At 47.8% G+C, this 17,971-nt stretch overlaps 1 protein-coding gene across 3 annotated transcripts in view; it reads left to right on the top strand.

The window, feature by feature from the left end:
* The window catches only part of LANCL1 (LanC like glutathione S-transferase 1), a 675,259-nt gene that overhangs the window by 414,092 nt on the left and 243,196 nt on the right, over positions 1-17,971 (top strand). For all 3 annotated transcript variants that reach the window (XM_069615910.1, XM_069615911.1, XM_069615909.1), the window contains one exon: positions 1,003-1,185. In XM_069615910.1, coding sequence (XP_069472011.1) covers positions 1,003-1,185 — 183 coding nt within the window. The remainder of the gene's footprint in view (positions 1-1,002; positions 1,186-17,971) is intronic.

The raw sequence follows: 17,971 nt of genomic DNA, 5'->3' as shown, positions 1-17,971 counted from the left end.
CACTTTTCAAAGGAATTGTTCCGTTTTATATATTTTTCCATACTCTGATTGCTATATTCATTCAATGGGATCACCATTTCAGTATTGTATTCATAGGTTGAACATTTTCAAAAAAATGACTACACTCATCATATAATTTTTGATCTGTTTTTAACTCTTGCAACTGCTTCCACCTCGCGTACTGCACTCTTCAACCCTGGTTCACGGTATGCCAACAAAAATTTTTTTGTATTATACAATGTGTTGTGATATATTTGTCTTGTACTAATCTCATTCGCTATTTTTTGTTTATACGATGATGTTGTTAATGTGTGTATCAATTCTGATTTGTATTCTTTCTTTTATCTTCTTGTTGTTGTTATATTATTTGGGGATCTCCGTGTTAATTGTCCGCTCGATTCACGAGTAATATACTTACGCGGCCATTACGGCAGGGATTGTTATTTGGATGCGATGTCCGATTGAGTCTCACATCGCCTCCTTCATTTTGAGGGATTACCCCTTCACGATTTATCAACATTGCGTACGCCTTGAGAACGACCAGCGTGTCGAAACACGTGTCGGCTGTTTCTGTTACTATTAAATATCAACTATATTATTTGTGTGCCTTATTGTTGCAATATCTAGCGCATCTCCCCCTCACCCGATCTTCTACCAATTTTTAGTTCCAGCCAGGGTGGTCTGGCTGTGTAGGTGGTAATGCTGCTGATATTTTACTAAATCTTTTGATAGAAACTTTTATTTCAATCAGTGATTACAAGCGCACAGACCGTATTTGCGAACCCACAGCCTTTCTTGAATTACCTTGCTACTTCAACTTTGTCACTCTCGTGTGCTCTCTAATTCTCATTCAGTCTCTTAAAAACGCGTTCAACATGTGTGCAACAACATTGCTGTCCAACAGTTCTCAGGGTGGACACCTTTCTTGTATTAGTATGTGCTAAATTCTACTGCTTTTTTGAATCCTTAAATTTAATGTCTGTTTTTCTGATTCTCCTCTAGCCTGATTGTGGTGTTTGTCAAGACTCCTTGCAGAGGCTCGTGAAACCTAGTGTGGATTTTGTCAACCAGCTTAAGTTTCCCTCTGGTAACTTCCCGCCCTGCATTGATGATACCAGAGACCTGCTTGTACACTGGTGTCACGGGGCACCAGGGGTGATCTACATGCTGATTCAAGCCTATAAGGTACAGAACTAAGTCTCCCATACCTTTTTAAACTCTACCCTGTTATTATCCCTTGTTCTGGTTTTAGTTTGGCTCACACTTTTGCGCCACATTGTGTGCTAAGTTTTTATTTATTTATTTTAGAGGGGAAGTTTTACATAGAATTTACTCTTCACATACTTTATTATTGCTGGCCATGTGTCTGTTTTTATTGCCTGCTTTTGATGTCACCCTGATGGAAATACCAATGTTCGACTCTAAACGGTTAAAGCTTCAAATAATGTTTTCTTACAACGTATATATTTAATGGAATTTTATAATTCGCCAACCCAAAACAGTCCCTTTGTTGTGGCCTCGGAGCAAATGGAAGGAAAAGGGAATTCTCCAACATGGGGTTTGGCATGGATTCACCGTCTTCAGGCTGGGAATCCTCTGTAAAATAAAAAACAGTTTCAATTTCACTTACAAACTACATTTCTCTCACAGTCCTCTCCCTAAGCCCCTCCTCTGGCAGCCATCTTCAGATTTTTTTTTTTATAATTTTTATTTTTGTTCAGAAGGTTACAACAGTACTAAACTGGTTGGCAATTGGCGAAGCACATCGAACATAAAAACATAGATAGACATTAACAGTATAGGTTGCACATTTTCACATTACATAGCAGTACTAGAGTGGCGAAGTCGGATCATCTTCTCCATCAGATATCATATTACACAAATATAGCCTGAACAGTGCCCATATATCTTTGGGTCGGCATCTCGATGGCAATGTTATAATAAATTGTTCCTCCAGTTCATTAATCATTGACAAGTCTTTCAGGAAGTCCAGCCGCCTTGGAGGGTGTATTGATTTCCAACATTTCAGTATATTACGTTTTGCAACCACACATGTCAAGTTAAATAGTCGTCTAGTGGTGGTAGCGGTTTTACCGATATCCCCAAAGAGATATTTCAGTGTGGAAGGTGTGGCAGGTATCGCCGTGATATCTTCCAGGATCTCCGCCACCTCCCACCAGAATGCAGTGACTGGTGGACAGGCCCAGTACATGTGAAAAGAGTCTGCATCAGGGGCATTGCATTTAGGGCATTTTCCTGTGTGACCTTGTAAAAATTTAGCCAACTTAGCTGGGGTATAGTGTAGCTAGTTAAGGACCTTAAACTGAATGAGCCGAAGCCCTGAGTTCATGGATACATGTTTGGTCAGCTGGCAATATCTCCGCCACGTGTCTTCACCTAGTTCCACCCCCAGGTCACATTCCCAGTTCCCTTTAATATCGTTGCTTGACTTGGAATGTGTTTGGACTAGACTGTAGAGCGCAGACAGACTTTTACTATGACCACCGGGTTCCGTCATGGCTGCAATACATTCATGTGTGGCAGGTTCCTCTGGGAACGAGGGCCATTTAGCGGCAAAGGCAGCCTTCATTCTATGAAACTGAAATCGCTTAAGGTGATCTCCACCCACCGGACCAATAAAATCGTCAAGAGCACAGTATTTTCCTTCCGGAAACATATCACGCATACGAAATTGCTTTTGTGGGTCCCAAGCACGCTGAAGGGCCTTATCAAACGGGGGGGGGTTATGCCTGGGAAGTTCCATAGTGGTACTTCTGGATCGTACGGGGTTGTAAGGGTGAGCCTATTATATATCATAGACCATGCGCGTACAGTGGCGTTGACAGGGTCGTATTTACATGGCTCCTTCTGTTTAAGATCGAACATGACTGCTCGTAATTCTATGGGGGAAGCCGCAAATCTTTCCAGGGGGATGTGTGGAGCAGTGTCTTCCGGGTCAAACCAGTGTCTCGCAAAGTGTGCCTGAGATGTTAAGTAATAGAGTTCGAAGTCTGGGGCTGCAATCCCACCCTTTTCAAAGGGCTCTGTCATTTTGGACCATTTCAACCTAGGCGTCTTCCCTCCCCATACAAAAGTGGTCGTTAGAGTGTTGAGTTTATTAAAGAAGGCTCTGCCCGGCCAGATCGGTATATTGCAGAAGAGATATAGGAGTTTGGGTAACACCATCATCTTAAGTAAGGCTATTCGCCCATATAGGGATAAGGGGAGCCTATTCCAGGCTTGTAGTTTAGCTGTAAGGGATTGCACAAGTTGACCATGATTTTCAATGTACAGTGTGTTTCAGTCTTTTGAGACCATGATCCCCAAATAGCGGATATGTATAGGTGACCATTTAAATCCTTGTGTATTCGACATTTCTCTAGTACTGGGCGTGAACAGTTCCGACTTGGATACGTTGATCTTGTACCCCGAGTATTCAGAGAACGTCTCAACCTCCGACATGATTGGGCTTAGGTTTACTTCCGGGTTCCTAATGTATAATAGGGTATCGTCCGCATTTAGGGATATGATCTGCGGCTTCCCCGTCATGCGAAGGCCTCTACATGCATGGTTTTGACGGACATATTCAGCCATGGGTTCTATGGTGAGCGCAAACAGGATTGGGGAAAAGGGGCAGCCCTGCCTCGTGCCTCTACCCAGACGAAACAGGGGCGAAACGGTTTGATTAATTAGTATTTTCGCTCCCGGGGAGGTGTACAGTAGCTTAACACAGTTGACAAAGTAGTTTGCCAACCCAAATCTCTCAAGGACCTGAAACAGATAGACCCAGGAGACAGAGTCAAACGCCTTCTCGGCGTCAAGGGAAGCCGCCACCGCGTCTGCCGCCGGATCTATGTGTGCCATAACTCCGAAGAGTCTGCGCAGATTGAGAGCAGTAGACCTCGTTGGTACAAAGCCCGCCTGGTCGGGATCCACCAGTATGGGCATATAGGGCAGCAGCCTAGTGGCCAGAATTTTGGCGAAAATCTTTGCATCTGTGTTAATAAGCGAAAGGGGTCTATATGACCCCATATCATGAGGGGGTCTACGAGGTTTAAGCAGAACAGTTATGACTGCCTCTCGCATGGTGTCTGGTAGTATACCACATTCCATTGCTTCTTCCCAAACTGTCAACAAGAGAGGGGCGAGTACGTCGTGATATTCTTTGTAGATTTCGGCGCCGAGTCCGTCAGGACCAGGGGCCTTGCCAGGGGTTAACGCCTTTATTGCCTCCGTAATTTCATTTAGTGTTATGGGGTTATCCAATAACATGCGTGTATCAGAGGTCAAGGTTGCAAATAACTTGCTCAGACCTTCCAGGATTTTGCGGCATGAAATGGCAAATTTTGCGGTATGAAATGGCAAATTTTGCGGCACAAACCTTTATTTATTGCGGCATTTTTGCGGGACATTTTGTATTAACTGGAGGGTGTAAGATTGCCACATTGCAGGAAATAGGCAGAGTACAAGGCTACAAGAGAGCCAGTGTATCATTATTATGTATATTTTGTATTAATTTAATAGGAAGAGTCCAGATGTCTCTGGCTTGGCAGAACAGTGTTTGATTTGGCTACATTTCTGGTTTAATGTTCATGCCTATTTAATAGTATTCACTAAATTGATCATTATCAATTGTAATGCTGAAAATATTCCCCTTCTATGTTCTCCAATCCCCCAAACACCCACACACCTCTCTCACCAACACACATCTCACCAACTCTCAATCACACTTACATTCCTTAACCTCTCACTCTGTCATACAAATACTCACGTGCTATGTCACAATGTCAAGTCACAATTTACACTGCCCAGCCCCTGCCACACTCCAAATCATACTCCCAACTCACACCTTACACTCTACAATTGTTCCCGCAATATACAGTCCTTCATTCTTTTGTGCTGCTTCTGCATCTTGCATCCTTTCACCCATTCTATCGCACTCTTCCCTCATCCTTTTTCCCAATCTGCAGTTCACTGCCTCTTTCTGGCCAACCGCTTCCTCTCTGCTTTCTGGCTCACTGACCACCCGCTCCCTCTACTTTCTGTACCTCTGGTCGCTCTCAGATTTCTGGCCCACTGCATCACTGCTTCCTCTGCTCTCTTGTACAGCGCTTCCTCTTCCGACCCACTGCTTTCCCTCTGCTTTCTTGCCTATCACTTCACATCTCACCCATCACTCTCCCTCTATCTCAAAGTGTAACCATTTTTAATTTTTTTTTCAATGTAGATTGTGACCCAGTTCCTCAAATAATGGGGCATTTAAAAAAAGAATGATGTGCTATTTTTAGACAACCCATTTTTGGAAATGAGCAGGTCACCTTATTCTCAAAGGTGACCGGCGCATTTCCACAGGTTTGAGCTGTAGCGCAAATTGTGCACTGGCCAGCTGCCTTGAATGGTGTTCTGGGTTGTTTGACCGAAGTGTAATTATTTGCGACGGAATTGACCGTAGTCAATTTCGCTGCGAATTGATTTGCACTTCAGCCAAACAACCAAAAATGTACCTTTCACCACCACCCCACCCTCTCTCCTACTTAACTGCTTGTTCGCTGCCGCTTCCCCTGCAACCCTGCGGTGCCAGATCCGTCCATCTAACGCGGGACGGATCCGACTCCGCAGGGTCCCTTTTTTATTATTTTCTTTTTTTCTGTCCCCGCCTCCAATTTTGAGGAAAAAGGGGAAAACATTTCTGCAACCACCCTAGACCAAAAAATACTGAACATGGGGAGCAGGTGACACCCCCGCAACACATGTTCAGTATTTATAAAAATCGATCGAATAGTACTGGACGAAATAGGTCAAATTGTAACATTCGATAGATTTTTGTCATCAAAATGGGCAGTACTTTGAATAGAATCGCTCTCCCGACAGTGTTCTGCAAGCTCCCAGCGCCTTTCACAGGGACAGGCCCTACAGGTGCCTGCCGCTGTAAAATGCGACCCAAAAAATGCATTTTTATCCTGTTTGAGGAACAGAAATGCAAGCGACACAGCAGCGGTTCATATCTTAAAAGAAATGCATGACAGCGCATTTTATTTCTTGTGTAAAAAAAAGTTGAGTTGAGAACCTGGCACCCTGAGTTTAATTTTTTTTAAAACAGTAATTTTTGCAGATTACTTTTAAAAAAAAATGTAAAAATAAATTTCTTTTTTATTTTTTAAAGATGCTGTTTTTGCACAAAACGGCCGTTTTTGCGGCATTTTGCACAAAACGGCCGTTTTTGCGGCATTTTGCGGGATCGCAAAATAGCTATAAACTGGAGGGTCTGCTTGCTATTTCTTCTTTAGTTTTGGTATCTCTATTAGAATATAATGTTTTGTAGAATGCAGCAAACATGTAATTGATTTCTTGTTCACCATTCACCATGTCCCCACTGGGCGCCTGGATGGCTGTTATAGGGGGGTGACCCTGCTCGGTTTTGAGCGTCTGGGCCAGGAGTTTCCCTGCTTTATTACTTTCCCCGTATCTACGAGCTCGGATCGGGGCAGCCATATATTGTACTTCCCTTGCGGCAAGTTTATTAAAGTCTGCCAATGTTGTGTGAATATCTAGAAGGGCCTCCTTACTGTGCGTACAGGTGTATTCAAACTCCAGGAGCTCGAGTTCGGCTTCTGTAGCATCCAGCTCTTGTCTAACTGTTTTAAGTAAACCTGTGGTTTTACCCATAATTGCGCCCCAAACCCAAACCTTAATGCCATAATGTGGCGCGCCGTTTTACCGACCCCTCGTTCAGTTGAACAAATTCCTCTATTTCAATACGCAATGATTCGCAGACATTTGGGTCTCCAAGTAGGGCAGGGGGCATTCTCCAGCATCTAGCCTTGGGGACAGCCTTATCAACCCTCAGAGTAAGTGATATAGGGGAGTGATCCGAGAGGGTACGGGGATACATTTCACAATGCTGGACCATATTCACAAGTGTAGAGCTCATCAGCCAGTAATCAATTCGAGACTGAGTCATGCACTGATGAATAAAATGTGAAGCGCTGCTCTAGGGGGTGTAATTCTCGCCAGATGTCCACTATAGTCATTTGTTGCATAATTTGTCGTATGGTTAATGCGGCTCGGGTTAAGGGTCTGTATGTCGTTGTAGACCTGTAAAGAGATGTGTCAAGGATTGTATTGAAATCTCTCCCCCCCCTCCCAGACCACTGCGCTGTCTCCAGCTTCAATCAATGTATTATATATGGTATTAAAGAATTCAGGGTCGTCAATATTGGGGCCGTACGTGTTAACAAAGACCATATTTCGCCCTGCCAACTCTCCCCATATCAACACATATCTTCCCTGCTGATCGATCTTAACGTCATGAGTGCGGAAGTTCAGTTTCGGGTGTATTAGGGTGAGGACTCCTCTAGATTGAGAGGAGTATTCGGTGTAATATCTCAGAGGGCCCCACCTAGGCAGGAAATTGGAGCAGACCTGCCCTAGTGCGTGCGTCTCCTGCAACAGTATAATGTGGGGGCTATGTCTGGTAACATATGCTGTAATTTTTCTAGATTTAATTGGGTTGTTCAAGCCTCGTATGTTCCATGAAAGGAGTTTAATCCTTACACCCTCGTCACTCAGTACCATAGTACAATGTCAATGTCAATGAGTGAAGTAGTTTGCCCATGCCACAAACCATAACTGTCGTGCCAGCCGTAACCTGACTCTACATTTTAAAACATTTGCCAACTGTGACAACAACTTGTGCCCTTCTCCAACCCCCCCCCTCGCCATCAACCCCAACCCGATGATGTATCCCTTCCCCCATAACCTGTGGAACGTTCCTGAGGGTAGCTGGTCGCAGTCGCCAGGCCTCCATCAGTAGAGGCTCACGATCCCAACTTTTCCAACACAATAACAACTGGGGCCGTTGTACCCAAGAGGGTCAGCCACATAACTTGAACAGGATGTTTCCATAGTCTCGATTCAGTCTGCTGAGTCCGGGATGTCATCCCCCCGTCGCGGGGGCCTATTTCGGTCTCGTGGATAATCTTCCGGAGGCATGGGGATGGACGATTCAATATACGAAATGGCATCCGCAGGGTTCTCGAAGAAATGCGATCTGCCTCCATGTTGGATCCGCAATTTCGCCGGGAAGATGAGGGCATACGGGATACGGCGCAATCTCAAGAGCTTTTTTGGCCTGTTCGTAGGATCTGCGCTGCATCTGGACGTTTGTCGAAAAATCAGGATATATGTGGACTTTGTTGCCTTCGTAATGCAGAGAGCCCTTTTCCCTGGACAGCCTGAGCACCATGTCTCTGTCTATATAATTAAGGAGACGGACGATGATCGTGCGCGGCGGTGCCCCAGGCTTGGGCGGTGGCGCAAGTGTACGGTGAGCCCTCTCAACCAGAAAGTGGTCAGAGAAGGATTCCGATCCAAGAAGGGTTTTCAACAGGGCCTCTACCTGTCTCTCCATCGGGCCCTTGCAAAAGGATTCTGGAACACCGACAACACGGATATTGTTTCTCCTGGATCCAGATTCAAGGTCCTCGCACTTTGCTCGAGTGTTGCGTAGTTCACCTTTAAGCTGTTGTCATGATCTCTGCTTCCAAAAGGTCAGGGTTTTCCCAACTCCCTTGGAAGCAGATCCATAACCCAGGTTCCGAGTGCCAACCAGTCCCAATTGGGACCTTTTGGACCCAGTCCTGGCGCCAGTGGCACCAGGCTCATAAATATGCCCAGTCCCAGCGCTGGAAGCGCCGGGCTCATAATGCTTGGGTGGACTTACCTGCAGCAGACCATGCTGCTTACTTGCCTGCCAGTTGAGCCTCTGATCCTCTTCTGTTTGGAACTACTTTTCCTGTTGGGTGGGGCAGGAGCCACTCCCTAGATTCAGAACACTGGAACTCTTCTGGAAAGCAGGAACTCTTTTCTTACCTAGGCGTGGCTGTGGAAGGAGACACCTAAGCACTACAGGAGGCTATTTAAACCACACCCGATGGATGAATCTTGCTTTGCGTTATTCTGCATCCTCTGCAGCAGAACGCTCATCGTGTCTTCTGCATCTGATCCTGGGCCTAAGGAAAAAGGCTTACCATCCTGAATCCAGTCTTCAGCAACACCTATAAAGACAAGAAAGAACAGGTTAGCATTACGGTCTTCAGTGACAGCTCTTCACTTACCTGGTCCATCGGCTGTCACCAACGCCTCGCGCTGCATTCGGGCATCTGAAAGACAAAGGCTTACCTACTCTTCGTGCGCTCCGGAGGTCTTCACACTGCATTCCGGCATCTGAAAGACAAAAGCTTACCAACTCTTCGCACGCTCCGGAGGCCTTCGGCGCTGCAACCCGCATCTGAAAGACAAAACAAGGTGCGTTTAAAGACATTGGGGAACTTTAATACTCACGTGCCATTACTCCTTTCCACATCTAACCCAGTGGGTATTCCGGCACCCTGCAGCCGCTCCGAACTTGTACCTGCAAAATAAAAAGACAGTTAGAGCGCATCGTGAAGCAGGCAACAAGCGCTTACTTACGTGCTTCCAGGCGCTTCTATTCATCACACGGGCTCCATCTTCAACTCACTTCAGCCCGTCATCCGCCATCGCCGGAACCCTGCAAAACAAGAAACATCATTACTAAAGACTTTAAAGACATTAGAATTACTCGAAACTTACTGTTCGTGCAGTAAACGACGGACAGCAGTCCTCTGAAGTCAAGAGGCCTGCTCCCCTTATCCAGTGAAGAAACTGGTTACAGCACCCTGCCCCGAGGCAGATGGAGAGCACGGCGTTCACTTACCTAAGGTGAGAGCGTTAACCTTTGGGGTTCTACAGGAGAAGAGAAAGGGAAGAAGAGAGAGACATTCAATAACCCAGTTCCTTAATCCCTTATTTTCTATCTGCAGACATCTTATCCTTCGAGTCAGACATACAGTGCACAGAGGTCCAGCCCAAAGAGCCAGCCGTGTGTTACACATCACCTTTGAAGATACGGTATACGCCCAGTCAAGACCGGCGCCTCTACGGGAATCAGGTGAGCGTTACAGATGTGCTATGTCGCGGCCATGTTGTGTTATCGCATCCTCGTTAGTACTGATTCTGCTTTCGGCCTCTGTAATGCGAGAGCTTTCCTTGTCAACTCTAGCTTTGAGGGAGCTGATGTTCGAAACAATGTCGTCTAGCTTGACATTCACAGCTAGGAAGCCGTTTTGCACCATGGTCATAAGACGGTCTTCTCTGGCGTCCTGCCCCGTCCCAGCTAGTGTCATTTTCCATGGTTGTGGCTGCCGGTGTACCCTGAGGTTGGGAGCTGGCAAAGGAGTCCACCGGGCCAGTTTTCTTCCCTCCTGTGCTTTTCTTATCGTATCGGCCCATGAGCCGTCTTTGCAGGACAAGGCCCGATGACGTGGGTCAGGTCAGATTCACACAATGATATAGTGTAGTTTGTGCATTCGGTTCTGTTATAGCATGCGATGAGTGCCGGTATATCAACTCATGAAACCCAAAGAAGTCGGTGTTGCATGGGTTCTGATCTAGTATGCGGTAATGTTCCCTTGTATCCTGCCTGATAATGTAGGCTAAAGGTGAACCCCAGGTGGATCCCAGGCAGGGGTTATGTCCGTTATAGGAACTGCCAACCCAAGTATCTTGGTGGGTCTGGGGCTGAGCCGGGGCACGGCAGCGGCGCCTCTGATCGCACCTGTTCTTATATATGGAGGGCCACCACCACTCACGCCAGCCGCAAGCCTCAACGGATTGCTGGTAGTGTATCGGGTCACCCTTAGCGCTCATCCATGACAATCGATGACCAGCCACTTGTGGCGCAGTTAGGGAGCCGAGTTGCCACGGATCACATACTTCTTCCGATGGTGCGGGTCTGCTAAGGGATCAGTAGAGATGAACAGGCCTCCTCCCAGCAACAAAACAAAGCAAGGGGCCGCACCCACAAGTTAACAGCATGGAAGTTTTGCTGGTATAATATACTTATCGTGCTCTCCCAGCCGGATATTAACGCTGTATATACGCTTCGATGTAGCTGGGTCAGTGCACTTTCAAGCCCCTCAACTGCTTTCGTAGCAAAGCTAGCTGGGGCCCAGCGCGGGAGGCCGCGCGTCGACCCAGCGGCTGTCCGGGAGGTGGGTAGTAGCGGCAGCTAGTCTTCGTCCTGCAGGGGTCTCGGCACCAACACACACGGTCTGCCCGCAGGCCTGCGTACCAAGGAAGCGCTGCCGGGAACAGCCGCCAGGATCAGCGCCCCTCCCCCACACGGCCCTCCGGCATCCGCAGAGCCTCAGTCTGGCGTGTGACTCCTCCGCTTCTCAGGGGTGGCTTGTAGTCAGCCGAGCAGGCCGCTCAGCGAAACGGAGCTCCGAACTCAGCCGTGCCTCTGCGGTTTCGCACAGGATTTGCACACAGTGTGCCGTAGGGGTGCCGGCATCAGCAGACATAGTCGTATCCTATCTTCCCGGCCCCAAACAGGATTAATTTATATTAAGGATGTCCTCGGGATCGGAGCGCTCCAATCAGGCGGCCATTTTAGTTGCGCGCAACAGCGCCCCCCCCAGCCATCTTCAGATTTTTAACGCACGCCTTAGTGTTGGGAGTCCTTGAGTTTGCTCTGCAAGCAACTTCGATTTTTTTCCAATGAGAAAAGGTTCTATTGTTGTTTCCAGCGGGCCCCTGTGCTCTTTTTTTTTTTCCATCTGCCGACAGCAGGGATCTGTTGTTGGTGAATTTCAGCGCCCCTCGAGGGCAAAGATCGTCGAAGTTTACAGAAGGCCTTCGTGCCTACTTCGTGCCTTCCGACCATGACGGATAAGGAAGGAAGATCCCTCTTCAAACTCTGCACCAAGTGCGGGCTACGGAATGTGTTTGTGGAGGATAAGCCTCTGCAATCCCTCTACTATCTGTATCCAGACCACAAAGAAGGAGATTGCGAGATATGCCTTGGCTTCTCCAAGAAGATGAAAGTATAGGCATAGTAGACTGGCAGCGTGGCTGAACGCCAAAGCTGCTGCCCTGTTTTCCAAGCATGGTCATGCCTCACCCAGGACCGGTCGGTCCGTGGAGCGGTATTCTAAGTCATTTGGGGGTGCCTCATCCGTGGGGGCCCAAGACAAGGCCAAGAACCGCAAGCCCACGTCCACCGGGGTCGCCGTGCAAGCGGGTCCCGCTATGTACAGGGCGCGATTGATATCACCATCCACCTCCATTGCCAGCCCGCAATCGCGCGCCTCCTCAAAGTGGAAATCATCAAACCGGCTAAGCTCCGAGAGAAGCCCGAGAAGCCAGGGACGGAGGACAAGAGCTGAACTCCCCAATAAGGCCCAAACGGCGCAGGAGAAGTCTTCGTCGACGATAGAGCTGGTGGTGGCGGCACTTGCGAAGGGGCTGACCCCGTGAAGGTAGCCCCCACAGCGCAGAAGGTGTCCCTACCCCTGAGGCATGAAACCGCCGCAGTGACTGTGGGGGGGGTCTGCTAGCACGTCGGAGAAAGGGATGTCGTCTCTGAGCCCAGCTCTGACCCCTCAGGGTGGAAAAAGGGGGGAAAGGAGGCCCCGAACCAGCCCCAGGCCATGGACGTTTTGTCCACGGACGACGAGGACCTGGAGTCCTTACACAAGGTCCACAAGGACGTGGAAGAGGAGGAGGCCGGCGGCAGCAGCGACGCCGGCAGCAGCGATGACGGAGCAGGGGCTAGTGTTCTGTTCACGCCAGCTCAGCCGAGGGATGTGTCACTGGACATTCTGTTGACCCTCCACACCTTTGTGTCGGAGATTCAGAAGAGGATGCCGCAGGGCCTGGTTCCTATGGTCCCCCAGACCCCAGATCAGCCACCAGCGAAGAGGAGGAACCATGGCGAGACCCCTTTATGCCTTGGGAGAAAATTGAGCAGGGAATTCCTGAGAAAGCACTATTTCCCCGTTTTGAGGACGAAACTGAGCACAAGAGAACAGAGAGGTAACTTAGGCTTTGAAGAGGCCAATGAGATACATACAATCGGAGCAAAAGGGGAAGATGAGCCTACCACCCTTCCCAACCTAACCTTTGCCCAGCGAAATTATCCAATACTTGCAGAGGCTTTCTTGCAAGTAATTCCTGGGGGAGAAGTACAAGAAAAAAGAAGTCCATATTTTCTTCCTTAAACGGGGATTACTATATATAAGGGGAAACATCCAGAGAAGGCCTAAGTAAGACACAATTAGTAATACCCGAAACCCATCGTAAGATAGTGCTAGAGATTGCACATTCACACTTGACAGGTGTACACTTGGGACAATCTAAAACCCAAGCTCACATCAGTGGGAAATTCTATTGGCCGGGTATCCATGCTGACAAAGAAATTAATTCAGACATGTGAGATAAGCCAAAGGACCAGCTCACATATTCCCCTACTTGCCCCTCTAAACCCACTACCGATAATAGAAGTTCCTTTCGCTAGAATCGGGATGGATATTATTGGACCGTTGGAAACTTCTAAGCTGGTCAATAAATGTGTTCTCGTATTCGTTGATTAAGCTACCAGGTACCCAGAAGCCTTCCCCATGCGGAACAACAAAACCCAGCAAATTTTAAAACACTTGCTAGCATTCTTTTCTAGGGTTGGTTTCCCCAAGGAAATTCTAAAGGATCAGGGATCCAGTTTCATGAGTAAGCTCATGGGTGAAGTTAAGGAATTACTACATATTACCACCTTAAGAACCTCAGTTTACCACCCCCAAACGGACGGATTGGTGGAGAGATTTAAAAAGACCCTCAAAATTATTCTCAGAATGTTAGACGAAGATGGGAAAGACTGGGATCGTATAATCCCTTGGGTCCTGTTTGCAGTGAGAAAGACCCCTCAAGCATCCACTGGTTTCTCCCTTTTCGAGTTACTCTACAATAGAGAGCTGTAAGGGAGGCATGGTATCACAAGTATGACACTGACACAAGAGTTACAAGTTTCAAAACCTTTATTACATTCTTGGGGTTTGGAAAAACTCCTACTTTGCCCTATAGCTATGTTGGGAGTAGTCTCTACCATCAAATTATAAAGAGAAAACAGTCATAGTCAGTCTTTGTCACATCAAAATTGGCTTCTACTTACAATACCTAATGCCTGCCCTATCTCCTATACAAGTGCATAGCACCAGTGGCGGCGCGGCTGAGCCTACAGGGGATCCACGTCTACCCATACCTGGACGACTGGCTCATCTGGGCAGAGTCAAGGGAATTTGCCGTCGAACACACAAGTAAGATTGTCCAACTGGTCACGGATCTAGGATTTTCGATCAACTTCACAAAATCCCACCTGGTACCGTCGCAAGTCGCCCTGTTCCTGGGAGCCAAGCTTGACACAGTGGCGCGACTAGCATCTCTCTCGGCGGAGAGGACGAAGGCCATCCTAGGCAAGGTGCAACGGCTGTCGACCATGGACGTGGCCAAGGTGAGGTCCGTCAAGTCACTGCTCGGCATGATGTCCTCATGCATTTACCTCGTGCGCCTTTGCAGGCTACGGATGCGACCACTGCAGGAGTTCCTCGACGCCCGTTGGATGCAAGCGACGGGCAACTTCGAAGACAGGATCTCACTCAGCGAGACCTTTTTCGATAAGCGATACGGTGGTGGGGCACCCGCGCGCATCTGACGGTGGTATGGACTTCCAGACCCCGGCCCATCAGGAGACGGTGATGACGGACGCCTCCCTGGAGGATCGGGGGCTCATTCCGGAGATCTCATCAGAGAAGGAGGCGCCATCCTCCACCACGATCCAGCGTCGCTGAACTTGCAGGCCTGGCTCCTGCAGCGCTAGAGTTTGGAGGGTACGATATCCCGGCGGACCGCAAGGAAGTGCTTGCAAAGGCCAGGGCGCCCTGGACTCTCGTGTTATGGAGAGTTTATGAAGGGACTGTTCCGGTCATTCCCGCCGGTGAAGGCTCCGGCCCCGGCATGGGAGCTCAACGTGGTGCTGTCCAGGCTCAACGGGCCGCCATTCGAGCTGCTGCATTCGGCACCGTTGAACTTCCTGTCGTGGAAAACGGTGTTTCTTGTTGTCATCACCTCCGCACGACGAATGGGAGAGATCCAGGCCCTCTCCTGTAAACCTCCATACTTGACTTTTCACGATACGAGGGTGGTGCTGAGGACGCACCCCTCCTTCATGCCCAAGGTGCCGTCGGACTTCCATCTCAACGAGCCCTTGGTGTTACCTGTTTTCTTCCCGTCACCTTCGTCGCCGGCTGAGAGGACTTTGCACTCGCTAGATGTCGCTAGAGTACTGAAGTTCTACGTGGACCGCACGAAGAGTTTTCGGATGACATCACAGCTGTTTGTGATCCTTGGACCTGTGAACCAAGGGAAGGCCCTCTCGAAGGCTTCCATTTCCAAATGGCTCTCCGGCTGCATCATGCACTGTCACTGGTTGGCAAAGCGACCGTTGCCCGGCCGTCCGAGAGCCCATTCAACCAGAGCGATCGCTGCTACCACGGCGTTCCTGTCTGGTGTGCCCCTGCTTGACATCTGCAGGGCTGCTACGTGGAGGTCGACACACACCTTCACGAGATTCTACTGTGTCGACCAGGATTCCAGGGAGGAGTCCAGAGTCCGCCAGGCAGTGCTGCGCAACCTGTTTGCTTAAGGTGAGCCCGGTGAGGAGGTAAGAGCTGCTTAATGTTGAGTTGTTGTATTGCTTAATGTTGAGCCTTGCCACCTCCCATGTTGTGCATGTGTGTACTGCTATCTGTTCTTATATTCATGAGCATGTGAATCCATGCCAGACCCCATGCTGGAGAAGGAACAAGTTACTTACCTGTAACTGTTGTTCTCCAGCATCGGTCTGGCATGGATTCACATGCGAACCTTCCCTCCTACCCCTCTGCGGCTCTTCTCTTGGTCCTCCTGCCACTTTACGTGCTACCAAATCTGAAGATGGCTGCCAGAGGAGGGGCTTAGGTAGAGGGCAGTCATTGGCTGGGGGCAGTATGACCCAGAGAACAGTGATTCTACTAGTAACCAAAGACAGTTCAGAAACGAAACTGAAACTGATTTCTTTCTTTACCGAGGATTCCCAGCCTGACGACAGGGAATATTCATGAGCATGTGAATCCATGCCAGACCCATGCTGGAGAACTACAGTTACAGGTAAGTAACTTGTTCCTTGCCTTAACTGCTCTAAAATGGTAGGTGGGTTTGTTTGCACTATGGGTAAGCAAGCAAGATAGATCAATGCACCACCTGTTTGGCAAATGTGCAACCTTTGTAACACAATCCTGAAATGTGAAAGGGTGATTGTGTGCATCCACCGGTGCTCACAGTATGTATCACATAGTGGGGCACAAGTGGTCTACTACCACAGTTTCAGAACAGGTTGTATAAAGAAGTTCCTGTCTTAAGGAGTGGACTTCAAAGCTAATATAGTTTTTAGCTTTTGAATCCGTAGTAGGGTCTTATGCTTTCATAGTAATGGCATAGTCTTTATGCCACAGTATTACACTTTGTTCACTAAAACCTTTAAATTGGGTATCAATAGTGGCAGCTCGGTTAATCAGATTCATGCATGATGTTTATGCTACCTGCAATGCTACACACTTCGGTTTTTGCAGCTATCGGTGCATGGAGGGTAGTCTAATGAATAATCATGATTGTGACTCTTTGGATGTGGTGATCAGTGTTGCATGTAATGTTTCCATGCTAGAGACAGTTATTCTAAACTATAGAATGTCATGTTTTGTGATCATTTCTACTTTCCCCTGTCTTCAGGATGTTGTACCCCTTCTAGTTTTTTGTTCATCCTGTAATTAAGGGTTCCAATCCATAGACCAATATGGGGTCGGAACCACACTTGAAAGTCTTCGACATCGGTGAAAGGTCTGAGCCCGACTGAGGGAGTCCGGAAACATAAAATAAGTTGGGGGAAGTGAACCCCTAACAAATGCGAATAAAGGTTGGGGAAGGGAACCCCTGCAAGTGCTGTGATTATGAGGTCCGAGTCCACCTGATGGAGATCTATGTCGAATCAGGCACTTTTTTGAAAGATCCGAGCCCGACAGTGGGAGACCTACGTGAGCTGTTGATGCCTTGAGATGTCCGAGCCCGACAGAGGGAGACCTACGTCAACTTTTGTGGAACTGTGAAAGCACTTTTAGAAAACTGGAATAAGCGGCCTAACGTGGAAGGCTAAGCTGGCCGCGACCCACGTTTTGAATTGCCTTTTTTTGATAACATGCTATAGTGTGTCATCCTGTTTACGGGGGCCGCCTTACTCCGTGCTGTCCAACATGGGGCAGGGAGCTGACTCAGCTTCCTTGATATTTCATGTTATAACACTGACCTTCCTTTGCATACATATTCCCCTTTACTCACTTTATCTATAGGAGATAGGGCAGGCATTAGGTTTTGTTAGTATAGGCCATTTTGATTTGACAAAGACTGACTAGGACTGTGTTTTCTTTATTATTTGATGGTAGAGACTACTCCCATCATAGCTATGGGGCAAAGTAGGAGTTTTTCCAAACCCAAGAATTTAATAAAGGTTTTGAAACTTGTACCTCTTGTGTCAGTGTCATACTTGTGATACCATGCCTCATTTACAGCTCTCTACCGTAGAGTAACTGAAAAGGGGAGAAACCAGTGGATACTTGAGGGGTCTTTCTCACTGCAAACAGGACCCAAGGGATCATACGATCCCGGTCTTTCCTATCCTCGTCTACTAACTTTCGCAGAATCATTTTGAGGGTCTTATTAAATCGCTCCACCAATCTGTCCGTTTGGAGATAGTAAACTGAGGTTCTTAAGGTGGTAACGTGTAGTAATTCCTTAACTTCACACATGCGCTTACTCATGAAATTGGAACCCTGATACTTTAGAATTTCCTTGGGGAAACAAACCCTAGAAAAGAATGCTAGCAAGTGTTTTAAAATTTACTGGGTTGTTATGTTCTGCATGGGGAAGGCTTCTGGGTACCTGGTAGCTTAATCAACGAATACGAGAACCCATTTATTGCCCAGCTTAGAAGTTTCCAACGGTCCAATAATTATCCATCCCGATTCTAGAG

The sequence above is a fragment of the Ambystoma mexicanum genome, chromosome 9 (genome assembly GCF_040938575.1).
Source record: "Ambystoma mexicanum isolate Mex_15411 chromosome 9, UKY_AmexF1_1, whole genome shotgun sequence".
Lineage (NCBI taxonomy): Eukaryota > Metazoa > Chordata > Amphibia > Caudata > Ambystomatidae > Ambystoma > Ambystoma mexicanum.
This window is presented reverse-complemented; position numbering and strand designations above follow the sequence as displayed.